General features: G+C 45.4%; 1 protein-coding gene across 8 annotated transcripts in view; it reads left to right on the forward strand.

The window, feature by feature from the left end:
* Positions 1–17,403, forward strand: part of Susd1 (sushi domain containing 1) — a 107,552-nt gene that overhangs the window by 50,800 nt on the left and 39,349 nt on the right. For 5 of the 8 annotated variants that reach the window (XM_050163715.1, XM_050163724.1, XM_050163697.1 and 2 more), the window contains 2 exons: positions 7,673–7,782; positions 10,770–10,962. The exons of 1 other annotated variant lie outside the window; for it this stretch is intronic. In XM_050163715.1, the coding sequence (XP_050019672.1) occupies positions 7,673–7,782; positions 10,770–10,962 (303 nt within the window). The remainder of the gene's footprint in view (positions 1–7,672; positions 7,783–10,769; positions 10,963–17,403) is intronic. 2 more of the 8 variants (XM_050163705.1, XM_050163744.1) reach the window with 1 other exon arrangement.

Raw genomic sequence — 17,403 nt, forward strand, 5'->3', positions numbered from 1 at the left:
TGAACCCACATTTTCCTGTTTGATAATAAAAGTCCCGAAGGCTTCCCTCTCCCTTGCAGATCTAAGTTTTGACAGAAGCCCTGACACATTGTCAGTTTCTCTCTTCATCTCTGCTCTCAGGGTGTGACTTAATTGCTATGCTGATTTTCCTTTGGCTTAAATAATTATTTTTAAATGTGTCAATCTGTGTTCTCTTTGCTCTTGCTTCCGTTAATTGTACAATTGCTGTGCGGATTTCCCCTTTGAAGACTTAATTATAATTGTATCACATTGCACAATCAGCGTGATAGATATGCACACGTGTCTGAGGGTCTGCTGAGAGACACCATGACCACTGCAGCTCTTATGGAGGAAGATACTTGATTGGCGCCGGCTTACAGTTCAGAGGTTTGGTTCATTGTCATCATGGTGGGAAGCACGGTGACGTGCAGGCAGACACGGTGATGGAGAAAGAACTGAGAGTTCTATGTGAAGATTTAGAGGCAGCAGGAAGGGAGGGTGTGCCACTGGGCCTGGCTCGAGCTTCTGATACCTCAAAACCCACCCCCAGAGAACACAGTCCTCCAACAAGGCCACACCTCCAATAATGCTGCTTCCTATGAGTCTGTGGGGGCTATTTGCATTAAAACTACCACAATACATGCATACATATTTAAATTGTGTATGAAGTTAACCTGTTGCCTTCTGGCATTTTCATACGGTTTAGTTTTTGTTGATCATCTCCTGTATTTTCCACTAAACTTCATCTCCAGCCTTTTATTAATTATTTTTATGGTTATTATAAGATTTATTTTGTTTTTGTTGGATCCTCTGGAGCTGGAGATACAGATGGTTGAGAAGCATCTGAGGTGGGTGTTGGGAACTGAACTTGGGTCTTCTGGAAGAGCAGCAAGGGCTCTTCACTGCTGGGCTGTCTCTTCAACCCAGCCTTTGCTTTTTAATAATTACACCTCAATGTTAATTTTCAGTGTTATTACATTTTAGCATACATTGAGGATTGATGGGCACCTGTGTGGATCTTACTGCTTGGTCAGGCTGGTTTGATTGCAGTGGATGCTGGATTGCAGTGATTGCATGTGGAGCCTTGGCATGCAGGTGGAGTGAGCCCTGTCTCAGGTTTACATTATTAGATCAACCAGGACTTCAGTGGTTGTTTTCCATTTTTCTCCACTTCTCTCAGAGATGCTAGTCGGTATCAAATCTTGCATGATTTGATGCTCAGTCTTCAGTGTTCCTGACGCACAGATAGGGTCTCTCTCACCGGCAGCAAGCGGCTCACTCACATCCTTTGCCTTACGTTACACTTGGATGCAGTACCGACTTCCTCAACTTCCTTGTGCTTTTGCTTTTACATAACATGCTGTTAACTATTCTCAAAAGATGTCTGGATGAGGCTGCTGGGGCCAACTCCAGGAGTCGGGACACACAGAACATTTGTGGGGAAAATCTGGTATTTGAGCAGATAGCGGGCAGGCTTCCATTAGTGCTTCCTGGGCTGTGATTTCTTTCTAACATTTTATTCTCTCTGGAGGGTTTGTAAGGGGGCGTGCCTTTCTGCCTTTTTTTTTTTTCCTGAGGTGAGGAGTTGCTGAACAATTAATTAACCTTGGGCCTGGCACAAGCTAGGTTCTAGCATCCAGCTACCCTCAACCTCCCCCTTGCCCCATTTTTAATCCCATGAGGCAATCTGATTTTCAGGGAGAATATCAGAAACGCCTCCTTTAGCAGTAAAGGTAAGCCATTAGCCATGTGTTCATGCACAAGGTGAGTGCTGACTGACCGCCTGCTTAAGGGCCCTGAGAACTCAGCAGTGAGGGCAGGCAGCTTCTGTCTGGGGAATGTCAGTGCTGTGTGCTGGCTCAGTCTTCCTGTGTCTTGGGGACTTTGATCTGTCCACACATTGGGAACAATTTCCTTCACCAGATCTCCGTTTCAGATTGCTGCTTCTTCCCAACCCCATATTGTTTTCCCCAATCTACCTATGTGGAACCCTCCCCTGCTTTCTCCTTTTAATGTTCATGTCATTTTCCCTCTGCCTTCCAGAGTGTGTGCCGTGTGTGTGGTGTGTATGGTGTGTGTGTGTGTGCCGTGTGTGTGTGTGCCGTGTGTGTGTGTTGTGTGTGCTGTGTGTGTGTGTGTGCCGTGTGTGTGTGTCTGTGTGTGTGCCGTGTGTGTGTGTGTGTGTGCCGTGTGTGTGTGTGCCGTGTGTGTGTGGTGTGTGTGTGTGCGGTGTGTGTGGTGTGTGTGTGTGTTTACGATGCACTGTAAATTCTGGTGTGCACTTTCGCTTCCTCTTTGAGGAGCGTGTGGGGAAGCTCAGCTAGTTCTCTTTTATATTTCTCCCTCTCAACATTTCCTTTCCAGTACATTCTTCTTTCACTAGAATCATCTCAGATGTTTTTAAGAAATTATTATTGAAAGCACAGGATGGGTGGGTGCTGCTTAATCTTACTGTCAACAGCAAAGCAACAGCAGCGAAAATCCTGGACCTCGTCACATGTGTTCCTCTCCGTTCCTTTTCTCAGTGTGATAGAATCGTCGTCTCACAGGCTTCGAGATGACTTCTGGGGTGGTAAAGCCCTGTTTAGACTGATGCTTCTCAGAGGACAGATGTCATTCCCTTTGACTTTACTTCCCCCCTCCACCCGTGAAGGTCGGGTGGACTGGCTTTCTTTGACTGGCCGCTGTGGGGGAAGCTCATCTCCCTGAGTTTACTTTCTGAGCTCATTGTTCCATTAACCTGTGAAGCGGTTAGTTGTGGGCCAGCTCTGCACTGCCTCGGGGGCCATGTCAGAGGAGCTTGTGGAGTTCAAGCCACCAAATAGCAAAGCGATGGTGATAAACCCTGCAGAGGCAAAGTCCCGGGGAGATTGTTTCCAGAACGTCACCTGCTTCTGCTGTACTTTCTCTTGCTTGTTACTGTCATCTTCCTGCTGTATTTGGCGCAATGACTGTGATTACTGTGTGAACAGATCCCACTGTATCCAGTATAGAGTGATCGTTTCATGAAAAAACCCCACTCCTCACTGGGCAATTTACTTACAGATCATAATGAAGATGATTTTTATAAGAGCAGTGATGATTAGTTAGAGCTATGATTTCATTGGACTTTCTGAGTTAGCCCAAAAGATACAAGTGGTTAGGACACTCAGTAAAATTGATTAGGGAAATGCTTTTAGGTTATTCTGCCAATAGTGACACACACACACACACACACACACACACACACACACACAAGACAAAATCAGGCTGGAAGTCTCCTTCCCCTTTGTTAGATGTGAGAGTTGCGGATGGAAACTAAGAACAAGAACTTTTCATGCCTTATAGACCGTGAACTCTGCCTGTGGGAAAACAGACAGATGATCAAAGAAGGCAGTTATGTCCCTGCACCCAGGGTTAGGCCCGAGGTCCTCGGTCATCCAGCTTACAGAATTAATCACAGGTTTCGGGATGCACCTTAAAGAAGAAAATCATGAGAGGAGACTAAATGGCGCTATTGTGTGCAGCAGAAAAGTAGATGATTAGCTAGACCACGAGAATAAAGTTTTGTAGGAATCTGACACGCTGGAACCACAAGCAGCAGCCTGCCAGGACTAAAGGAGCTGGCTGAAATCTATTAGCTTGCTTCAGACTTCGTTAGTCAGTAATAAGGAATCATTGCTCTGGGGTGAAGACGCTATCTATGGTGGGGGAATTGATAAAAAAGGAAATGTTTAACCACCTGTGGGCTCCTAAGGAAAAAACATCTACCTTGTGATCCTAATGTGATCTCTTCCTGTGCAAAGATTCTAATTTGTTTTTTGGAAAGTATCTCACTTGTGGCTGTGGGGTGATCGCCTTTTGCGTCTTTGCATTAGGAGGTATAAAAGGGACGAGGAAAAAATTAAGAGGAGTAGAAGGAGAACAGCAGGTAAGAAGGAGAAGAGGAAGAAGAACAAGAATGAGAAGAACAAGGAGAAAGGGGGAGGGAGAAGAACGGAACAGGGAAAAAACAGTAGGAGCGGCAGAAGGAGAAAAAGAAAATGAAGAATTAAGCTTTGCCCCCACAGATAACGTCCCTGTGTGGTCTGTGCGTCTGTCCAGTCGTTCACCCACTGCTTTGCCCCCACAGATAACGTCCCTGTGTGGTCTGTGCGTCTGTCCAGTCGTTCACCCACTCCACGCCTCCCCTCCAGTTTCCCTGACCTGCCGAGCACTGGCTCTCTGGGTGCTGCTTGGCTTCAGGATGTGCAGCCCCTACTGAGGCAGCAGTCAGGCTGTCCTGTCAATCAACCCAGCTCCCTGGGCCTGGGGTCTCCACTAAGATGTCCTGCCTTGTTGCTGATCTCCAATGTGCTAAGGACAGGCCGATGGCATTAGCAATGACAGTGCATACACTTCTTTCCCTGGCTGCCCCTCAGAATTGCCAGGTGAGTCTATAGCCAGACCACCCAGAAGGTGCCTGGTCTCCCCTGTCTCAGAAGCTAAGCAGGACAGGGCCTGAGAATTGTCTGGTGAACTCCGTAGAGACCAACACCATTTAGATTGTCTGTGTGGTTCTGACATGCAGTTAGGTTTAGGGCTAATGGACCATGGCTCCACAAGGACATTCATCACTGACTTGTCCTGTGACCTGTCTACGGGCTCAAATTCTCTAGTCCTTCCTTTGAAATCTGGAGACCCTGCTCGTTTGCCTGGAAGGCAGGTTGAATTGTCGCCCTGAGTCTCCCACAGCCCGGTTGCTTTTATGCTGGGCTAAGTAAGCGTAGATGTCTTTGTACATCTACCTTGCATATGGCAACCAACCTTTGCTTCCGACCCAGATGCAAATTTTGACCCATTTTTAGTTATTCTCAGTCACTTCTGTCAGGAGTGGGTGTGGGAAGGAGAAGCCAGATGCCTTTGTTCCTAGCACCGTCTTCCTCTGAATTCAGACTGTAATGGCTGTTACGTGGGAACCCGCCCTCTGAATTCAGACTGTAATGGCTGGCTGTGTTACGTGGGACCCTGCAGGCAGTACTTCTGCTTGGGTTTTGTTTGTGTACAGTCGTGGGCTTTATGTGCTGCTTCTTTTGTACATTTCATACACGCATGCGTTGGAAGCTCCTCAAAAATCCTGTGGCTGTCTTTCCCCCTCTGACATCCTTGTAAAAACTTTAAACACTGCAAAGATGAAGGACCTATGACAGGTCTTCACATTCCTAGAACCATCCTTTCACATTTCCCAGTTATGGTCAGGAGTATTGTCTCTCAGCTAATGCCTTGTGCCGCGTATGTTAGCAATATTGAAAACACTTTGGGCAATCCTGATTTTGACTGGGATAATTTGCCATTGCCATGAGTACTTCTTAGATGACACGGACTCCCCTGAGAGACTTATATATTGAAAGAGAATGTAAGAGAGAGTCACCCTAACAGAGGATTAAGCTTTCAATTGAGGCTACAGATGTAGCTCAGGGGACAGTGCACGGCTCGTCTGTGTGAACTTGAGGGTTTGATCCCCAGCACCATATAAAGAAAAACAACCCCTTTTCACTGGTAGAGAATGTAAAGGCTTGTTTGTTAGGAAATTTGCTTTTCCTGAGAAATTACTCCTAGACTCGAAGTGAGCTCTTTAATTCATCCTGTAGCCTCTCTTCTTTTTGGCTGTGTTAAGAAAATAAAGGATCGCAGGAATTCTGCACCCACAGGAGGCAGGGAATGACTTTTTCTAGATAATGATTAGAACCAGCCTTCTCCCTGGTTCTTTTTTTTTTTTTTCTGTTCGCCAACTTGAACTCTTTCTCAGAATTTTGTTTTCTTTTTTTTTTTATTGAGAATAAGAAAAAAAAAAAGTTTCCGCCTTCTCCCAGCCACCCATTTCCCTCCCCCTCCCCCCACTCCTCTCCCCCTCCCTCTCAAATCCAAAGAGCAGTCAAGGTTCCCTGCCCTGTGGAAAGTCCAAGGTCCTCCCCGCTCCATCCATGTCTAGGAAGGTGAACATCCAAACTGGCTAGGCTCCCACCAAGCCGGAACATGAAGCTGAATGCAGCTCAGTAGCTGGCGAAGCCCTGTCTGCTATGAGAACATGTCTCTTCTGCTGCCGTGTCTTCTTTCTGGTCGTTTTCTGTTGAAAAGCACCAGCCTGGAGGCTCCTAACCTCTCACCATTTCCCTCCTTCTCAAGACGTCTGTCCACAGATATGGTTGAGGACATTTTTGCCTGGTCCTACCTGTTACAGAGGTCACAGCTTTAGAAGTTTACTGCAATATTTCAGTATTTCATTTGGTTCTCGGCAGTGATATTTTATTTGTATTCTAATAAATAAAGCTTGCCCGAAGATCAGAATCTAGTGGCAAAGCTAAGCCACTAGAGGCAAGGAAGTGGTGGCACACACCTTTAATCCCAGAACTCAGGAGACAGAGGCTAAGGGATCTCTGTGAGTTCAAGGGTACCCTGGGCTGCCCAAGATTGATCCAGACCAGAAAGAGATCCAGGTGGTAGTAGCTCTCACCTTTAATCCCAGCACCAGGGAGGTGGAGACAGGAGTGATATGGCTGGGCAGAGAGAGGAATATAAAGGGGAAGAGACAGGAACTCGGTGGAGTGTGGAGTCTGAGGATTTGTGGAGACAGGATCTCGCCCTTTCGTTCTGCAGATCTGGTAGAGGAACAAGGTCTCTCTAGTGGCTGGCTGCTTTGCTTTTCTGATCTTCAGCTTGAACCCCAATATCTGTCTCTGGGTTTTTATTTTTTACGCTACAGTTCTCCCGATTGCCCATGACGTAAGAAAGCAAGCTGGATATGTCAGTTTCACAAGTGAGAAAGTTAAAGTTCGTAAGAAACCCTTCTGAACCTCACTGGGTTCATACAACTCAGGAACAGATGCGTTTCTGGTGTAGTGGTGCGTGCCCATAATTCCAGGTCTAGAGGCTGAGGGAGAGGAATTAGGAGAAGAGGCCAGACTGGGCTACGTAGCAAGTCCAAAGCGAGATCCAGTCTCAAAAAAACAAGACAAGGGGGCTGGAGAGATGGCTCAGTGATAAGATCTTTTGTTGCTCTTGCTGAGGACCTGGGTTTGGTTCCCATCACCCACATGGCTGCTCACAACTTCTGTAACTCTAGTTCCGGAGATCTGATGCCTTCTCTGGCCTCCAAGGGCATCAGGTGGGCGTGCGGTACAGAGGCATCCATGCAGGCAAAACACTCATAAAATAAATAAATCTTCAAAACAAAACCCTGAACAAATGAAAAACCAGAAGAGAGACAAGGGCTGGGGAAATGGCTCGGTTGTTAAATCGCTTGCTGTGTAAGCATGAGGACCCAAGTTCGATTTCCTAGAACCCACATGAGATGCCCAGAAGTAGAGCTCACCTGTGGTCCTAGCGCTGGGAGGACAGACACAAGAGGATCCTGGATGCTTGCTGCCCAGATGGTCTAGCAGAATCAGGGGGCTCCTGATTCAGTAGGAGACCCTGTCTTAAAGATTAAGATGGAGAGCAATTGAGAGTACCACACACACACACACACACACACACACACACACACACTCAAACGAGAACCAACGATAGAGCCAGTGTTTGCGTCTAAGTCTGTAATACCATTGTAAATGGATGCTCTTCCTGTTAACTCCCTGCCGGCCCTGGGAAGAATCCCAGCTGCACTCCCATTCCGTCTTGGGGATCTGACCTTTCTCTATGCTCCCTTGTCTTCTAGAAGATGATCTCTCAGAAGATGGTGGAATTCTCAATGTTTCAGTATTTAATGACACGTGTTTGAAGTTGAACAGGCGTTCTATGAAACATGGATCGGAACAAATGTATCAAGTAAGGTGAACCCTTATTCTTACCTGTTATAGAATTTGTCATTCAAAAACTTGAGTGACTTATCCCCACCCTGGGCAAACCGAGTGATTCATTCCCACACTGGGCATGCATCATTCTTTCCCCGAGCATCTCTTTTGCTCTTAACCCCTGAGCTCCAAATCTTTATTAAACACATCTTTTCCCTGAACTGTGACTCTTCTTTGCAGCCCATGTGTTTGGGTGTGCGCTAGCATCAAGTCTATATTAAAACATCTTTAATAAAAACACGACTCTGCTTACAAAAAATGTGGGCTATCTCCGATGGATGGTTCAGAATATTTTTTTTTTCCTGAGACAGGGTTTCTCTGTGTATCTCTGACTGTCCTGGAGCTCGCTCTGTGGACCAGGCTGGTCTTGAACTCACAGAGATCGGCCTGCCTCTGCCTCCCGAGCGCTGGTCCAGACTATTTAAAGACTCCTGCTGGGAGGACCGTCTGCGCTGTTTGTGGTGGCTGTTTCTAGAGATGAGTGCATGTTAGATGGTCACGAGGAGGAGCTGAGTTGAAAGAAGGTGCTGTGTAGTTGGTGATTTTCTATCATTCTCCTGCCTGCGATTTCACACTTACGTTTTAATGCATTTACTATTTACATCTTGATTTGCTCTCAAGTCTACACATTGTGCATTCATTTTTTTTATTATTATTTATTTATTATGTATACAATATTCTGTCTGTGTGTATGTCTGCAGGCCAGAAGAGGGCACTAGATCTCATTACAGATGATTGTGAGCCGGGAACTGAACTCAGGACCTTTGGAAGAGCAGGCAATGCTCTTAACCACTGACTCTCCAGTCCTGTGCATTCATTTTTTAAGACACTCATTGTGTGGCCGCTGGCTTTCATGTAACTTTAGTATAGTTTTCTTTTACACCCAAACTCAAATCATAAGCAAATTTAGGAAGGAATCCGAATTTACTTTGGTGTCACGTTTAGTGCCTAGCAACTCTGGCAGCGTGCAATAAGGTTAAAATTAATTATTCATTCCACAAATATTTAGCAAGAGGATGTCATCTAGTATGACCTGGAAGTTTCAATTCAAACAAATAGGAATGTGCAAATAAATAGGCAACTGTAATTTGGTGCAATGAATCTTTGATAAAAATTCTTTGATAAAAATAATGGAATGGGACTCCATGTGTGTGTGTGTGTGTTTCACACGTGCATGTTCCCAGGTATAATTTTTAAAAATAATTTACATTTTATTTTCACGTGTATGCTTTGTCTGCATGTATGTATGTACATGCACCGTGTATGTGCCTGGGAGTGTTGGATCCCTTGGGACTGGAGTTCCTTCCACATAGTTGTGAGCCACCATATGGGTGCTGGGAATCGAACCCAGGTCCTCTAAAAGAACCAGGGCTTGTAACTGCTGAGCCATCTTCTCCTGCCAAGGTGTAATTTTTTAGGAAGCCAAAACTATGTTGTATCATAGGAAATGAACAGGAATTAGCTGAAGCAAGGGTGAAGAAGGGCATTGTGGGTGCATAGACGGCACAGTGGCTGATATCAGAAACAAAGAGGAGTAGGTAGGAAGAGGGAGGGTGAAGATCCAGTTAGCAACTGACTGGAGTCTGACCTGCTTTGCTTTGAATCTGAATGCCCGTGAGGAGCCACTGGTGGGAAGCCTGTAAGTGAGTATTTACATTTCCATGTTGGAAAGAGCCCTGGGGCTAGAGACATACATATTCAAGGACCCAAATAGTTTATTTATTCTAAGATTAAAATGGTTTTTCATATTAGTGTTGAAAGTCTTATTATAGCTAGCCGGAGACTTGGTTAAGAAGACAAGTGATTCTAGGGGCTGGGGAAATGGCACAGTTGGTAAAATCCTTGCTGTTCAAGCATGAGGAACTGAGTGTGGACCCCATCATTACCTAAAGAGCCAGGTGTAAATGTGTGCAGAGCCAGGAGGATCCCTTTGGCTGTTGGCCAGCTAGGGTAGCTGAATCTGTGGGCTTGAGGGTCAGTGTAAGACTCTGTCTCAAAAAGTAAGGTACAAGTGATAAAGGAAGCCATCCAGCCTCGGGCATCCACATGCGGGTATACACACACACACACACACACACACACACACACACACACACACCCTACACTAAGATGATTGAAGAATAAAATTGAAAAAGAAACTAAACTTTTAATGTGTCAAAGATCAATTTATGTAATACATGAAAGATATATAAATCCACTGGGGGAAAGTGAATATTCAAACGCTGTCTGCAGAAGAAAACATACGTTTTACTTGTATTAGAGAGTGGTCCAGAAGAACAGGGCATCGCGAGGATCTTGTGAGCAGCTCTGCCGGTGATGCTGTCTAGACCCTGGACCGTGGCTGTGGCTGGCTGGAGTGGAGGGATATTCATAGCACTGAGCTCAAGGAACTCTGAGGCCAATTTTTGATAGTTTATCTCTAAGGATACCAAGAGAAGGACCCGAGAGAATTGGAGGACGTGGCCAAGAGATGAATCTTATGAGCTAATTATCACCATCTCGGATGACTCCTCCACGGTCATCAGCTTTTCCCAAGCTCTGATAGGAAGGGAGGAGCAAGGGAAATAGCGTTGTTCTGTTGTTGTAAAAGCATAGCCTGGGGCAGTTCTCATAGTGCTTCCGTACCTGCACAATGGATTCCCGTGATGAGAAAAGTGGAAAGGATTTTGTCCGGTATCTTCAATACAGTGTCTTTCACTTGAGTGGGCACCAAGGGATCACTTTAGAATAGCCTGCCGTCTTATTCTTCTGAGATATGTTTATTCCTAACAAACATTGGGTGTGCGATTTAATCGTAGACCTACGTCTAGCTGAGAGGCAAACTGGGCAGGATAGGTTGTCCTCGGTTTAGCTTGCTGGTGTCTTAAAGATAATTCTAAGATCCGAAGGAAGGACTTGTAGTCTAGAACTTCGCAAGCCAACAGGAAGCTAATGCAACCCTCGCTTTCCATCTTGTGACAGGTGGAAGTTCTGGGTCAGAGGTGGTATCTGGAGAGCTTTTATCATGCAACTTTCTTTAACTTCACAACAAGAGACCAAGCTCCGGAAGTGTGTTTAGAGCTGTACCCAGCCACTGATTACACAATAAACATCACCCTCCTGCGACCCACCGAGCCACACTCGGCACAAATAAGCCTAACAACCGCACTAACAGGTAGGCACGGACGGATGCCTTCTGTGTTGTACCCTCTGAGAGTTGAATGGTGCAATGTGGGGAGCGTGAAGGGCACGGCCAAGAGCCCCGAGTTCTAGTTCTGACCAACTGCAAGCTTTACTTTGGTTCAGGATGCTCAAATCTTGCCATTCGGTTCCTTTGGGTAGCGTTTTGCCTTCTAAAGGGACCAGGCAAGGAGATGCTACTTCAAGTGGGGGATTCCAGGCAACCTTAGTGTGAGAATTCTGGAAGCCGCTGTCTGTCTCTCATCTCAAGTTGAAAATGGTTCTGGCTCCGAGGATATTCATAGAGACAACTAGAAATATCTCCATGGAGACAGAAATCTCCCCACTTTGTTGGGCCCTGGCAGAATCAAGAGGGCTCACAGTTGGGTCATTGCAGGGGCAGGGACACATTTAAACAATAGGTTGTTATGGTCCATTTTCAATATGAGGTAAGCTAGAGTGCATTGGAGTTCCCAGAAGCATTTAGTCCTTCCCTCCCCTAGCTGGAGGCTAAAGTCTGTTTGTCTCAGGCCTCTGAGAGTTAGATGAGTTCCGTGTGACTGAGCCCAAGATCTGGAAAGGGGAGAGGGGCAGCAGCAAGCCCCAGGTTGTTCATTGGGTGAGGCTTTGTGTCCTAGGTCTATGAGACCTAGTTTGGAAAGAATACAAGTTCCAGACTATAGAAGAAGAGGACAGGAATTTCTCAAGGATCTTAAAAAACACTGTCATGGGCCAGATCAGTGATTTGGCCTTTTGTAAATTTTAATTTAATTTTATTTTATTTTGCCTTTTCTGAAAATGATATATTAAAATCTGCTTCATGTTCACTAGCCTCTTAGATTTTTTTTTTTTATTAACTTATTTCCAACAACCTGACTCAGAGTAGCAGTTTGATGACACCCAGGCTCCTCCGAAACTCTTCCTTTGTGGGCTTCCCTGGAAGCCACAGAGAGGCTAGCGGTGTTAACCAGTCAGCTCTTGGCTAGCTCTGAGGGACACAGGGTCTTTCCCTTTCCATCCCTCCTTACCCTTCCTTCTTTTCGTAGAGAACCCATCCACGCAGGACTTTGTACAAGCCAGGCAAGTGTTCTGCTGCTGAGCCACACTGTCAGGCCCCTCTCACCATTGCTTTAATTCTTTGGGTTTAGTAATCCTATTTTGGGACATCTAGGAAAAGAGGCTGCCCCTTTGAAGGAAGCAGCAGAATGAAGGGCCTATCCCCGTCTTCTCAGGACCCCTCTGTTTCTGGTTCCCTTTCATTCCTGGTGGGGAAGGGGGCAGGTAGTTTGGCCTTAGTACTCAGGAGACTGCAGTTTTCGAGACATGAACACACTCAGGGGTTATCTCAGGAGCTGACAAGGAGCTCCTTGCCATTAAGGCACGGGTTCATAGGCTCTGTCCCTAGAGTTCCAAGTCAGTGGGTACAGGTCTGCACCCTGAGTCCAATTCCTAACAAACTCTGCCCCGCTGATTCTGCCAGTCCACGTCTTAGGTAGTATTGTTGTAGCCACATGCACCTTAGCTACTTCTGGACAATTACAGGGTCCACGCAGGCAGAGACAAAAGAAGGAAGGGGAAGAAGGAAGGGAGGACTAACTAAAATAATCCTATATGTTCATGTCCAAGAAGCTAGCGTGCTAAAATTGGCCTGATCATATGCTTTTCCTGATGGTCAAATACCCACTTCCTCTGTTTCCACATCCCTGAGACCCCGCCGCTGTGCCGCTGAGACAGCAACCATCTTTGCTGTGTCCGGTATTCACATTTTGCGGTGAGAAACCAAGTCTCAATCTTTCTTTCCGCATGGGATTGCGCAGGATTAAGAGACAAAGTATCATCTTCACTGTTGTGGGCAATTGCCAGGATGACCCTCAACACAGATTCTATCCTGAAGTTCCATTAGAGGAAAAGGTTTAGGTATAATGGGCTTATCTGACCTGTCTTGGGCTGAACACCAGAGGGACGGCACTGGGCAGATAACCTATCACCCACTTCTTGGAGGCTGGGTGACATGAAATACCACAGTCTGCATCTTGTTTGCTCAGTGACCTGTAACCCACAGGAACTCTGTGCAATAGGAAGTCTGACCCGAGGAACGGTAGCTTCCTGTCAATCAGGCCATGTGTTTACTGTGCCTGGAGGCTGAAGGAGTCAGGAATTGTCTTTGCCTTGTGGCACGAGTGTGGCTGGGACGTGGTCACCCTCAGCCCTCGTAAGCAATGGGACTGACCTTTGTGATGTTGAGCATTGGGGCTTGAGCACGGATATCCGTGGTCAGCCCAGAGTCTGCATCAGGAAAGGAATTCTCATTACTTTCAGGTTCCTACAGGCCACATCATGTATGTTTAAGAGCGTGCTGTCCTCTCACTCTTTGGCAGGGATGTATGTTCATGTTCATATGTGTTTACTTCTAGGATAAGCTTGATAAAAATCTAGAAACATCGAGAGAGGTAGGAGCTGACATTCTTTCCAGGGAATGAAACTACAGAAATGTAAAACTTTTTCATCTCACTGAGAAGTGGTTCGTTTGACGCTCAGTCTTTTTGTTTATTTGAGTGGAGAGCCTGCAGATTTTTCTTTTATCCTTAAAATATAGTCATTGTATTTGGGTAAGTTTTGAGGTCATGTTGGCTCAGCTTTCTTAGGTAGCTGGAGTATCATTTCAATATTTATATTCAAGTGTGTTTTGTTTGTTTTTGTAAGATTATCTTGAATGCTGTTTTTAAATATTAATTCTGTCTCAGTGTTTTTTGGAGACCCTAGTTGTGCAGATCTTGGACCTTCATTTCAGCCCCTTTAGTTTTAATCTTTTATGCTTAAAAAAAAAACAAAAACAAAAACAAAAGTTTATTTTAAGTCAGGCCTTTAATCCCAGCTCTTGGAGGCAGAGGCAGGCAGATCTCTGTGAGTTGGCTAGCCTGGTCTACGGAGTGAGTTCCAGGATAGCCAGGTTACACACTCAGACCTTGTCTTGAAAAGAAAAATGTCATTTTTACTTTTAAAATCTCTCTACTATCTTTTATTAAATTTTACTCAAATCTATTCTTTTACAGGCATCAGGAAATTCAGCTTTTTTTCCCCAATGCTGTCCTGTCCCTCTCCTTCATGGATTTCCTGAGTTCAGTCACCGCTGCTTCGTTTCCTTCCTTCTTTGTGTCCATTTCTGTTCTTAGCTTTGGTTTCCTGACTGGAGATGTCGTCTCCAAAGCCTCAAGTGATTATTTATTGTGTGCCCTTTTTTCTCATTTGTGTGTGTGTTTAAATAGTTTGTCCAAACTGCAAGGTTTTGGCTATAAAACCTTGTGTTTTTTTTTTTTAAAACAGAATGTGAAAGTTTATTTTCTTGCAGTGTAAAATAGCTAATGTTTACTTAGATTGTTGGTGTCAAAATTTAACTTTAATTTCCCCTTTTTGCTTTCTTGTTATTGAAAATAGTTGCTACATTTAAATATATTTTATCATATTCTTTCCTTTACCAAAGGCCTTGCAGAATCCCTTCCATTCTTTTTTTCATTTTCTCTTTTTTTAAAATGATTTTTATTGAGCTCTACATTTTTTCCAGCCTACAAACCACAATCCCAGATAACTTAGACAACAATGAGAGACTTACATAGAAATAATCTACACGAGAAGTAGAAAGTAGAAAAAGACCAGATCTCCTGAGTCAATTGGGAACATGGGGACCTTGCAGGAGGGTTGAAGTGCGGAGGGGAGAGGCGGGGGGGTGGGGGGGGGCCGGCAGCAAAACCTCGGTTTTTTGAACAGAGACGGTTCCTGTCTATCACCAGACTGCAATGGTGGCTAATGAGTTTAGCCAGGTTAAGAGCGCCCTCTTCAGTCCTGGGGAGAAGTGCAGTTGCTGTAGAGGTTTCTTTTGTGTTTTGTGCTTTGGTTGAGCGTGAATCATCTGGTCTAGTTTAGAGTTCTTCTGCTTTGTGAGATCTTGCACTAATGCTCCTGTTCTTCCTCTCAACACTGAAACTCCAAAACCGCCAGCAGGGGCATCTTCCTTCTCCACCCTTTCTTCCCAGGAGCAGTGACTTCCCCAGCTTCTTCCCAGCACCCTCCTGCGTCATATCCTTTCTCCGAAGCCCTGGTGACACGCTGGTTTCATGTTTTCCCACTGCCAGTGGTGTTTCTCTTTCTGTGAAGGACTCTAGCTCCTGGTCTCCCGCCTCGTTCACATGGCGCTCTGCACAAACCACTTGTAGGAAGTTGAGAGAACCCGGCTGGAACGTGATGCTTGTTGTTCCGGTTAAGTTTGTGTGTACTCCCTGCTTTCCAGTTAGAATGACAGCTGTGTGTGTGTGTGTGTGTGTGTGTGTGTGTGTGTGTGTGCTGCGTGCACCTGTGTGTGCAGGGGAGTGTATCCACTCACGTACGCGTGTGCACGGACCCGAGGTTGGTGTAAATGTCTTTGTCACTCTCGACCTTGTTTTTTGAGACAGGGGCTCTTACTGGAGCTGGAGCTCACTGCTTCAGCCAGAATCCACCCACTCCTCCCCTGCCCAACCACTCCCCTCTTCCCCTCACCCGCAGTCCTAGGAGTTATGGATGCAAGCTCTTGTTCCTGGCTTTTCCATGGGTCCTGGGGATGTGAACCCAGGTCCTCACGCTTGCTCAGTGCACATCTTACCAGTGCACATCTTACCTGCCTAGCTGTGTTCCCAGCCCCAACATATTGCTTTTTATGTTGTTTTCTCTGTTCTTCCTTTGACCTGAAGAACTTTGGTCTATAATGCATATTTATTTATTTATTTATTTATTTATTTATTTATTTATTTATTTTTGGGTTTCTCTGTAGCTTTGGTGCCTGTCTCCCAGAACTAGTTCTTGTAGACCAGGCTGGCCTCGAACTCACAGAGATCCGCCTGCCTCTGCCTCCCGAGTGCTGGGATTAAAGACGTGCGCCACCACCGCCCGGCTCTATAATGCATTTTTAAGCACTGACTTTTCATATCAGTTCAATTTTTTTAAACTATCTTGAACCCCTCCTTCTTTTCTGTGGTTCATATATTGCCTCATCACCTAAGTTTTTTCTTTCTGAATTCTCATGATTGATTTCAGGTGGTTTGACAACATTCCCCTGGAACCAGGCTGTCTAAATTCAAACCTCAGATTTGCCAAATGCTATATATTTGGATAAGTTAACCTGCGTGTGTCTTAGTTACCTCAGCTGGAACTACGGGAGTGATGTCCTTACGTTGTGGGTTATGACGAGCACTTGCATGGGTTAATTCGTGTGGAAAATCAGTCTCTAGGTGACAAACTGCATCTGTAAAATGTTAAGCGCTACTTAATTTTTCCTAATGGCATTTGTTATATGCCCCTTGGTGGTTTTGTTACACTTACGTAAGGAGAGACTCCTCTCCTAAGTAAACTTAAGAGTGTGTATTAATTTCTGTTGCTGTTGCCATGAGAAGACTCAGACAAAAGTGATTTACAAAAGGAAGGGTTCATTCAGGCTCCAGTTGAAGGGTATAGTCTGTCATGGTGGGGAAACTGAGGCAGCAGAGGCTTGGAGCAGCTGGCCACATGGCACCAGTCTGGCAGCTGAGGGTGGTAAATGTACACCACTGCCTCTTAGTTCACATTCTCCATTTTACACGGCACAGAGGCCCCACCCATTGAGCGGTCCTGCCTGTCGTTGAGAAGGATGCCACCTACCAGCTAACCTAATCAACAGTCTCTCACAGGCATGCCCAGTAGCTAGGTCAGTTCCTGTCAGGCTGACAATGAACACTAGCCATCACCAGGCAGAAACCAAGTCTTGCAGCACTTCTGTTCCACCGGGCTAATGCCAGCTGTTTGGTGGTCTCCTTAGTGTTGATGGCTTCATTTAAATGTCCGGGATAATTGTGCCTGCCAATCTCCTCCTCACTGCGAGTGCAGAGATGACAAAGAGCCCCGCCCCGCCCCGCCCCGCCCCAACCCCAGAGCTCCCGGGTTAATGAGGACCATTGACAAGGCTCAGCAATGCAGTGTATAGAGAGTGTATAGAGGTTATAGAGGGTATAGAGTATATAGAGAGTGTATAGAGTGTATAGAGTGTATAGAGTATATAGAGAGTGTATAGAGTGTATAGAGGGTATAGAGTGTATAGAGGTTATAGAGTGTATAGAGTATATAGAGAGTGTATAGAGTGTATAGAGGGTACAGAGTGTATAGAGTGTATAGAGGTTATAGAGTGTATAGAGTGTATAGAGAGTGTATAGAGTGTATAGAGGGTATAGAGTGTATAGAGTGTATAGAGGGTATAGAGGTTATAGAGTGTATAGAGGGTATAGAGTATATAAAGGGTATAGAATGTATAGAGTGTATAGAGGGTATAGAGTGTATAGAGTATATAGAGAGTGTATAGAGTGTATAGAGTGTATAGAGGGTATAGAGTGTATAGAGTGTATAGAGTGTATAGAGGGTATAGAGTGTATAGAGA

The sequence above is a fragment of the Alexandromys fortis genome, unplaced genomic scaffold (assembly GCF_014885135.2).
Source record: "Alexandromys fortis isolate MF-2015 unplaced genomic scaffold, M_Fortis_MF-2015_v1.1 scaffold_18, whole genome shotgun sequence".
In the NCBI taxonomy this organism is placed as follows: Eukaryota; Metazoa; Chordata; class Mammalia; order Rodentia; family Cricetidae; genus Alexandromys; species Alexandromys fortis.